Source organism: Galeopterus variegatus, unplaced genomic scaffold, assembly GCF_000696425.1.
Source record: "Galeopterus variegatus unplaced genomic scaffold, G_variegatus-3.0.2 Scaffold1776, whole genome shotgun sequence".
NCBI classification, from domain to species: Eukaryota; Metazoa; Chordata; class Mammalia; order Dermoptera; family Cynocephalidae; genus Galeopterus; species Galeopterus variegatus.
Genome location: NW_007727887.1, coordinates 245187 through 254863, shown reverse-complemented (window position 1 = coordinate 254863; position 9677 = coordinate 245187). Strand labels below are relative to the sequence as shown.

Below are 9677 nucleotides of genomic sequence, written 5' to 3'. Positions count from 1 at the left end.
AGATCCCTGTTTCTGCCTCATGCTCTTTCTCAAGTCTTTACCTCATCCCTTCCTCTCCAGGTGGCACTTCCATGTTTCACAGCAGATTTCAGTGTGTCAGGTGGGCAGTGAGGGGGAGAGTCATGGAGAGCCACAGTTTTAGACGCTTATGTGTTTGAGAGCCTGTGAAATCCTCCCTGGCCTCAGAGGTGCTAAACTGTTTCAATCCATATTTTCTTTGTCTTTTATGGTTTTTAAAGTTTCACATCCAATAACCACATTTGTATCCAAGGCATGGATTTTCAGTTTGACAAAGCTGATCCTGTGAATTCAATTTCCATAAATCCCTTAAAGTGTTTATCCAACTTTCATTTTGCAAAAATGTCTCTAACAAAAAACACAGGGGAAACAATTGTTCTTGACATCACAACAGTTTAATATGTTAACTTATTCATTAAATTGTGCTTCACATCAATGGAAATCCTCAGTTCTACAAACTATCATTTTTAAATAGCAATAAAGTTTGATAATATCACAATACAGTCTCCTAATAACCGAATTCGTACATATAATTGCACAGAAACTAAAAGAAATATCTCTTAGGAGAAATAATTTACTATCTATTGAATAACTATCTTTACATCTAAAATGGGCACGAGATAAAGGTCCAGATTTTTCTTTCTTTCACTGAATTGATATGTTAAAAGAAAAATAATGCAAGCAAAACCCAGAAAGTATTTCTGGGGGAAAAAAATAGGGAGAGAGAAAAAAAAAGAAAAGATGACCACATCATTAAGAACAATGACAAGGAGTGGAAGACAAATGTGACGTTGACAAAAATCATGAATGACAAAACTCTGCTCCTAAGAACACTGATTTCCCCGGCAAGAACTGGTTTTTCAGCACTGACATCTGGCCCTTTCTACAGCAAGGCAGAACATGTAACTCACAGAAGTTCCACTTAATGTGTCAAAGGATGACAGTCTCAATCTTTTCCATAGACAATTTAGAACATAGGCTCAAGAAACATTTATGTGTACGCGTTCTCAGATCCAGAGTTCCATTAGGTTACTTCATCCTTGCCTGGAAGTTCAGAGGCTTTTGTCTTGCAAGTGTTGCTGGTGTTCATAGGCAGGCCAGTCCTTTGGAAATCTCAGCATCTCTGCAAGGCTGGTTGCTTCTGTCAATATTCTGGGAAGATGGCTCTGTGTGCATTTCATCCATTAGGCTGCAAAGGACCTGCCCACTTACACAGAAGGGTTAATTCAAAGTTTCAGGGAATTAGTTCAGATGCATCTAGGTGAACATGGTGACAGAACTGCAGGCATTGGCTTACATCCAGTAGAGACAGAGAAAGAGGATAAAAAGGAAAGCCAAATTGCCTTGGAGAAAAAACCATTGCATATTCCCCAGATGACACAAAGCAGGTAGAAATATCAGCCTCAGCCAGCCCTGAACCCAGCCTGAGGACTTTCAGTTAGAGTTCTGGTGACCATTGAGAAATAACAATGGGAAAGGAAACCCTTTGAGTCATAGCTGTGATCAGATCAGGGTGTTCTTGCCCAAGTCCAACCCAGCTTTCTCTTTGACCCAGCTCCGCCAACTCATCAATCAGGCTTCAGTCACTAAAACCATCCTAAAGCTCAGGTTCCACCTCAAGAGCCTCATTTCCTTTTCTGTTCTTCTAAATGGCTAAAAGAATTACAGTCCACATGTTTCCAGCCTGCCCTTGTTCTTGAGGAGAGAAATTGCATCTTAGTCATTTTCCTATTTTCCAGTATTGGTTGGCACATATTTAATTCATCATCTTTCCACCTGTGAAAGATCTGCCCCCTTTCAGGAGCCACTTTCCTCTATAGTTACCCTACTCTCCCTAACCCCCTAACTCTGCATGATCCCACTATATGGGACCTTCTTCTCAGCTGGGGGTCATGGTTGGAAAGAAATTATATAAACCCTCTCAGTGAAGATGCCAGCTTATGACAGCCTGAAGCATTTCCTCTCTCCAGTAAATGTGCAAAGGGACTCATTTAACAGCAAATAAAACCTTTAAGGAATAAAGCAATACATTGCTGATAAAATACCAGGGACCTGGGGAAGGAGTAGAGAACAGGAGATCTTTTTTGAGAAGGGGTTCTATTGATCACTCCTTAAGCTTCACTAATCAGACAGCTACTGATTCTGAATATTTCTAATGCTGAGCTTCCTTAAGCCGTTGTGAGCACATTCCAACAGACTTCATCTTTAATAGTTTTTGGGTCAGATGGGGTGAACACCCAGCAACAGGTTGTCTGAATATCTCCCCTGAGTTTGAGAGCTTCCCAGTCCCTCCTATAACATTGCCCATTGCGTGGGCATTTCATTGCTAAGAGAGAGGGAGTTGAGAGTCAACTTGACCAGTCTTCTTGGAGAGAGAAACATTTTCTAAGCCACTGCATTTCCATAAAAAGGTAAGGGATGATATAAATCAATAAAGATTTAGATTTCATATTCTTGCAATTCCCAATCCCAATACCAATGTTAAGCAGCATAAAGTAGTAGGAAAAGCTATGAAGTCAAAAGACTAGGTCTCTGAGCAACTTTCTTGCTAATAAATTAGAATCTTTGGGAAATCTTTCAACATCTCTGAATCTCCATTTCAAATGGGATAATGAATAGAGGTCCTATTAACACACAAAAATGTAATAAAGATCAAATGAGATATTAAATGTAAAAATGTTTTGAAAAGCATTAAATGCTATACAAAGTGATGAATTTTAATCTTATCCTTTGCAAAACATATGATGAAATAAATGACATTGAAAAACACTTGAAATATTTTTCAATTCTCTTTTGCATCAGAGACTGATAGATTTTACATTGTTTCTTTAATAATAGAGCTCCCACATTTATAAGGTGCATGGCAACCAATAGTAAAAACATTTCCTATCCTTCTTTGCAGCTAGATATAGCTAATGTCAAGGTTCTAGTCCATGAGATGTGACTGGAATCAGTATGTGCACCTCCCTTCCATTTCCTCTCTGTTGTCTTAAATGTAGATGTGATGGCAGGAGCTACAGCAGCCACCTTGGACCATGAGGTGCATGCTGCACATTAAAGCAAGAGAGGGCCTGGACTTCTGGTGATATTACATACCAGAGCTATCAAACCAGTTTGTCTTTGAGAGAGAAACAGCTTCGATCTTATTGAAGTTACTATTATTTTGAGTTTCTCTGTTAAAACAGCCAAATGGGAATCCTATTCAATATACTTGTATTTATTTTTAAATTATCTATTCTCACCTCCTTGCTAGGTTTATCTGGTAGATTTCCTTCCCAATATTAGTACTCATACTTTTGAAAAACTTTATTTAAAGTGTAACCAAATGGATCCTCATATTTCACACCTTTGATCAAACTATTTATGACAAAATTACCTCCTTTAGAAAAGAAGAAACATATCTTTATATTTTTTTAATAACATACATGGTATTCTTAATGATCATCTAACACTGATTGTTAAAATTGTTGGTTATTAGTAAGAGTATCCAAATAATTCTCAGGGCGGTTTTATCCAGTTACCAAGAGTAGGCTGCCAAAAAGCTAGAAAAAGAAAAAAATAGATAGTATATATTTTGGTCCTTAATAAAATTTAAACACACACATATATACATGCACATGTACATGAGAATGCCCATCCCAATGTGGTTACTGGAGCCACCATTGCCAAGAGAAGGGAGGGGATCTCTCCCTGGGAATTATAGGCATCAATAGGGGATTTTTTCTTTTCTTTTCTTTCTTTTTTCTTTTTCTTTTCTTTTTTTTTTTTTTTTTTTTTTTGGCCTCTTTTTGGGCTTTTGATGCTAACATATCTGGAATTAATTTGGTTTGGGATCTTAAGACCACTGACTTCCCACGATCTTAAGCCCAGATGCCTTCCGCTGCTGTCTCTTCCCTGAGCTTCACTCACCATGTAGGTGTGCAGTCAATTTTCAGAGAACAAACTGTGTCCTCACCTCTGCATTTCTATCCACATAGGACACCAGGGAGATGACAAGAATGCTGCTTTAGGATGAAATGATATGAGGGAGGAAGCCCATGTCGGGCTTTTTAATTTACTCAGCACTGGCCTCGGGCCAACACAAAGAGATGGTTTCTCCTCTGAACATCCTGATACCTGGTCTCAGGTGGAGCCCCCTACATCAAGCCTTCAGCAGCAAGGCGGTAGAAAGCCTTTTTATATAAATCCCAAGGAGCCTAAGGAACAGTGTGAAGTTAGCAGGAGCTGCCTCCAAGTTTCAGCTGTGCCTGAATTCCCTGCCAAAGATTTAAAGTGAGTTTAAAGGAAACAATCTGAATGCTTTCTAACTTGTTTTGATTTTCCACATGACAAAACACTGAATTTGAATTGTTATTGTGTGTGCATGTGTGTGTATGTGTGTGTCACAGTGGCAGGCAGAAGGATAATTTTGCAGCCTTGCTATTCTAGACAGAACATTAGATCCTGACAACAAAATCTGAAGATAGAGAGCTGCTCATGAATCCCAGCTGCAACTCTCCCTCCCTTCCTACCTTAGGAAAAAATCACTGGAAAGGGAGACAAATATTTAGTGAACCTAATCCCTCCAACTCACAAGCAATATTTACTTGGTTCCTTTTAACTCACCCTTGTATAATGGCTCTAAATATACAGCTGCCTAAAAAGTCATCAATCTCTCATTGATGGGTCAGTGATGGGAAATGAACTTTGACTGGACTCAGCCAAGGCAGCATGTCTCTGGGTCACTGCTAGCTTGGCACTGTTACAGTTGTGCCACCTACATGAGTTAGAGATAAACACTTCTGGGCAGTAACAGCTGGCTTCTTGCATGATTGGTGATAAGCATGAGCCCTTGTCCCATATGGGCAACATAATGGGGTAAAAAGGCCTTGCACTTTGCAGTCGGCTAGACCTAGCTTACAATCTGCGAGGAAGCCACAGTCCTCTGTGGGCTTCACATTTCTCATCTATGAAATTTGGACTAACAATATCTACCTTGTTCAGAATATATTTAAGGTGCAGAAAGGGCCTCCCTTTGCTGCAGGCCACCTCGCCAAGGTAGCTACCCAGTAATGCCTTCCTTTGCACCACAGATGAGCCCAGGGCAGTGAGAGGCGTATCAGAACCACCTCTCCAGACCTCTACTTGATGGAGACGCTGGGCTCCCCTTCATACAGGTGGACACACCATGAATGCTTGTGGGTTGGTTGACTCTCAAGTCCAGAGAGAGTATTCTGGAGCCTGAGAAGTGGCTTACGTAAAGCTGGCTTCAACATCAGACATGCTGGGTATCAACGAAATAGGCTTTTCAATTTGATTTAAGGTTTCACTCATTTTGCCTTCAGCTCCTTGAAGGAATGGATCAGATCAATCTGTTGTGAGATTTTCTACCCACTCTGATCCTCCTCCTAAATGCTAGGCAAAGGCTTTCTACTCCCTCTTCCATACTTCTATCCTTTTTATTCAAGAAACTTTTTGTTATTGTAGTTGTGATCAGGAGAAGGTGAAAGTAAGAAGCACTTGGCAAGGCAGCACATACTTTTGGTCCAGTTTTATACCTTCAAGCCTGATTTGCCAGCTGTTGCCCAGTCTAACGACAGGTAAAGATCATGTGGGAAGAAAATAGTTTTATCAAGCTGAAGATATTCAAGACGTTGGGAGGTTAAGTCTATCTAAACTCCTAGGATAACCATCCCATTAATGGTGTTCCAGGTCTGCTGGCCTAAATCAGTTATTCATTTAGTAATACTGAATATATTTTATATACATGCTACCTAAGCTCCTATTCTTGAGACCAAGGTCTTCTTAAAGGTCTTTTTCTTTGTGATAGCAGAATTTCAAAGCTGGCAGTACCATATCAAAGAAGATGACTGCTCCAAAAACGTTAAACTCTGAAATATTCCTTTAAAAACTGACATTTTGTAGTCAGTTTGGAAATGTTAGACATACAGTTATCTTCCTGTTTTTCTTCTCTCTTAATTTATCATTCATTCTTCACATTGAAATAAAAATGAGTGAAGTGTGATCGCTTTAGGCATTAGTAAACAGGCAAGTTCTCCTACGTGCCCCTACAGATGTTCTTTTCTCAGGGGTCACACCATCCCTGTCCTGTATCCACTCCCTGTAACATGGCTTAGGGCTATGGTGCTGGGGGTTTGCAGAATTTAGGTATCTAATGATCAAGAGCAGGGTCATTTTGTTTAAAAACAACTGCAAAAACAAAACACCTTACTCTGCTTATGATTTAAATCACATTCAAATAGAGTTCAAAGATGAGGGCCGATAGCCAAGTGAGGGTTGGCATAAAACCTCATCTAGGGCCTGGAAGTTTCTTCTCTTCCTCTCTCTTTAGACAGACCAATATTCTCATGGCAGAGACAGTAGAAAATAGACCAGTTTCAGCAGAACATCCAAGCCGTGCTTTGGCTTTTCACATGTGCCTCTGTGAGTACCCAAACTGTAACCTCTGCCACTGCAAAGGAGAGTGCAGGGACTCTTTCTTTCAGGGTGCTTCTCTCCTTGACCTTCTAAAGTAGTCTATATTTGATGCATTCCTACCCTACTTAATACCACTGATTGAAAAAATGTCAAGAACAAAAGGGGATAATCTCCATCTGGGTAAAAATGAAGACAAAGGAAGCAGATGTCCAAATCAAGCCACATACAGCCAGATGTCCTCAGATGGTCCCAAATCATCCAAGGTAATGCAACAGAAGGTCAATGCCCTGCTCATCCTCCCCCTCCTGAGAGAGAGGAGAGGGCAGGGGGTCACCATCTCACCACCTGGCTGTTGTAGTCCTCAGTGACAGTCCCCTCTGTGGCCCCATCCTCTTTGGGCCACTGGTGGACCCTGTGCTCCCGCTGCAGCCTCCGCTCCTCCCGCCTCTTTTGCCTGTCCCTCTGGTGCTCCAGCTGCTTGGTGTGGTGGTAGCGCTGCTGGAAGAGATCTTTTGCATACTCGTAAAGCTGCATGTCCAGGAAGTTCAGCTCCTCAATGCGCTGGCGGGCACCCTCGTTGATCTCCACATTGGAAGCCCGTGTGATGTTGAACTGTGTGAAGGGGGAGATGAACTTGAGGTTGAATGTCCTCTCGAAGAGAAACTGTGTCTTCCTCTGGAATTCGGTGAGCCCAAAGAAGGCCATGTTCTTTAGGTTGTTCTTTGCACTCTGCAACAGGATGGTGTTTCTTTCACTCTCATTCATGAAAGTCAAGTTGTAGCAGCCCACGAGGCTGAGGTCAGCCAGCATGCGCACCTGGCGGTTGTTAGCCAGGTTGTAGCTGCAGTCCATGAACTCCCGCAAGCTGACCCCAGACCAGTCGTCCCCAGGGTAGCAGGTAGGCAGCTCATCGGGGGTGGGGCTTCTTCCATCACACATGTGGAGAGAGGTTTTCCACGTGGCCCCTCTCTGGACGTGTTTCCACTCACTCAGGTAACGTGACACTGGATCCCGCAACATTGTGATGTAATAGAAATTCCTGGAAGAAATTAGAGGAAGAATGTCAGTAGTCAACAACCCTAACACGGGGATTCTGAACCTCTACAATTTTATATTGGCATTGTCAATGGGCTCTTCTGCCAACTGTTCAAGGAAGATTGTTTGCCTGGTGTATGTGCATCTCTTTCCATGAAGACATTTGGACAGGTTTTCAGGACTAAGTCTGTTGAGCTTTTCCTCCTTGCTGAGTGGGAGGTGGAGGCTGTGGGAAGAATAGTCATTCATTCATTCAGCAATTATTCACTCACGAATTACTGCTGGCAATAACATCTTACATTTACAAAAACCACTATGATTTTAAAAAGTTATTAACCATGTGCTATTTTATTTAATTTTTACAAAAAACCTTTGTAAAAGGTTTTGCAAAGGTAAAACATACTATGTAATAGATGGAGCACTATTTGATAGGGAAACACCCCAAAAGGTGAAGTGATTTATCCAGGTCATGGGAGTAGAAGGGTGCTTATAGTTTGGATGTTTGTCCCCTCCAAAGTTCAAACTGAAATTTGATTTCCAGTGTGGCAGTGTTGGGAGGTGTTGGGTCATGGGGGCAGATCCCTTTTGAATAGATTACTGCCCTCCCTAGGGGGTGAGTGAGTTCTTGCCCTATTAGTTCCTGTAAGAGCTGGTTGTTAAAAAGAGCCTGGCACCTCCTCTCTCTCTCTCTCTCTCCCTCTCTCTCTCCTGCTTCCTTGCTTGCCATGTGATCTCCTTGCACACACTGGGTTCCCTTCCACTTTCTGCCATGAGTTGAAGAAACCTCAGGTGTGCACCAGATGTAGCTGCCCCAGAATTGTGACCCAAAGAAATCTTTCATTTATAAGTTACCCTGTCTTGGGTATTCTGTTGTAGCAACATAAAATGGACTAATATGAGAAGGCAATACTGAAACACAATTCTTCTTTATCTTTTCTCTTTACACTGCTATTTTGGATTATGACATAGGTGGGGTTGGGGAAGGATGGGTTGGGTGTGCAGACTAATATTTACCGAGCACCTACCATGTGCTACAAACTGTACTATGTGTTCTATGGTTGCTAGCACGGATAATCCTCAACACAACTTTGGAAAATAGGTTTTATCATTACTTTTTTTTTTACAAAAGTCAAGGACGCAGAGATTCAGAAAAGTGAAAAGTACAGCCCATGATCCTAGAGCAAATTAATGCTTGGCTTGCAATCTAATCTAGGTCTATTTCATTCAAAGCTTTCCTGTGTACCATATTGGTACTTAAAAAACAAAATTATATTTATTCAGTGCTTATTAATTGTCAGGTGCTGCAGTTATAATAATCACAGATCTTATCTCATCTAATGACATTTAATGGAACATTGAGAAGAAATATATTTTTAAACGGCCATCTTCAGAATGATCACATAGTCACCAGGATACCTCTGGTTTAAAAGTATAAGAAAAATGTACAGGAGTAGGAAGAGAGTTGGAGAAGTTGAGAGATAAAAGACATAACAGTAGGCATTACAGGAAAGTAAATACTGGTTCAAAATAAGGAAACTCCTTCTCACAATTTGAGCAGCCTACCAATGGAATGGCTGCCAACCCCAACCCTGCCACCAGGCACAGTCAAGCAGAGCCTGGAGGTCCCTTTGTCACTGAAGCCAGAGAAAGGACCCCACTGACGAGCAGGCTGGACTCCAGGCTGTCTTACAATTCTAAGATCCCATGTTGGCCATTTGCCCTTCCACAGAAGCCAGTTTGATCCCAGTTCAATCCCAGTTCATCCTTGGCTCATTGAGTGGAGCCCACTCCAGAAGTATAGGGCCAGCCATATTAACTCGGAGTTCTCCTGGGGAGACAAAAGTGGACTTGAAATGTTCCAAAAAGGACACCAGGCATACCTGACACCTGTACAGGTGACTTAATACTGCAGAGAGCCCTGGAACCAAGGCTCTGGGTGCTGCCAAGTAGGTCTCAACATGACCTATCATGTACTAACCGGAAAGTTCTAATGTCCAGCATGCTTGCCCTCAACTGGCACACAAAGGGCTGAGACAAAACCTGCTCATTTCTGTTTGATTCATCTTGGTGTTTGCTCTTCAAAGAAAGTTGATGCCAAAATAAATACAAACACACGGATAGATATATCAAGATAGATAAATAGAGATCTATTGAGGAGTGACTTTTGGTTATCGCTGCATCATGTCATATTTTGTCAAAGATCTGGG

At 41.5% G+C, this 9677-nt stretch overlaps 1 protein-coding gene across 2 annotated transcripts; it reads right to left on the bottom strand.

Moving 5' to 3' along the window:
* Positions 1 to 394: 394 nt before the first annotated feature.
* On the bottom strand, positions 395 to 7482 carry LOC103595458 (heparan-sulfate 6-O-sulfotransferase 3). Of its 2 annotated transcripts, XR_550946.1 has the most exons (2): positions 5556 to 7472; positions 395 to 3560 (listed from the first exon to the last, which is right to left on the bottom strand). XR_550946.1 is itself a non-coding variant. In XM_008578866.1 (1 exon), exon 1 carries the CDS (start codon positions 7453 to 7455, stop codon positions 6766 to 6768), a length of 690 nt encoding a protein of 229 aa, XP_008577088.1. In that variant the 5' UTR covers positions 7456 to 7482; the 3' UTR covers positions 3770 to 6765. The 2 variants fall into 2 exon arrangements, 1 of the variants encoding a protein (XP_008577088.1); XM_008578866.1 differs by lacking the exon at positions 395 to 3560 and having other exon boundaries at positions 3770 to 7482.
* Between the last annotated feature and the right edge of the window lie 2195 nt (positions 7483 to 9677).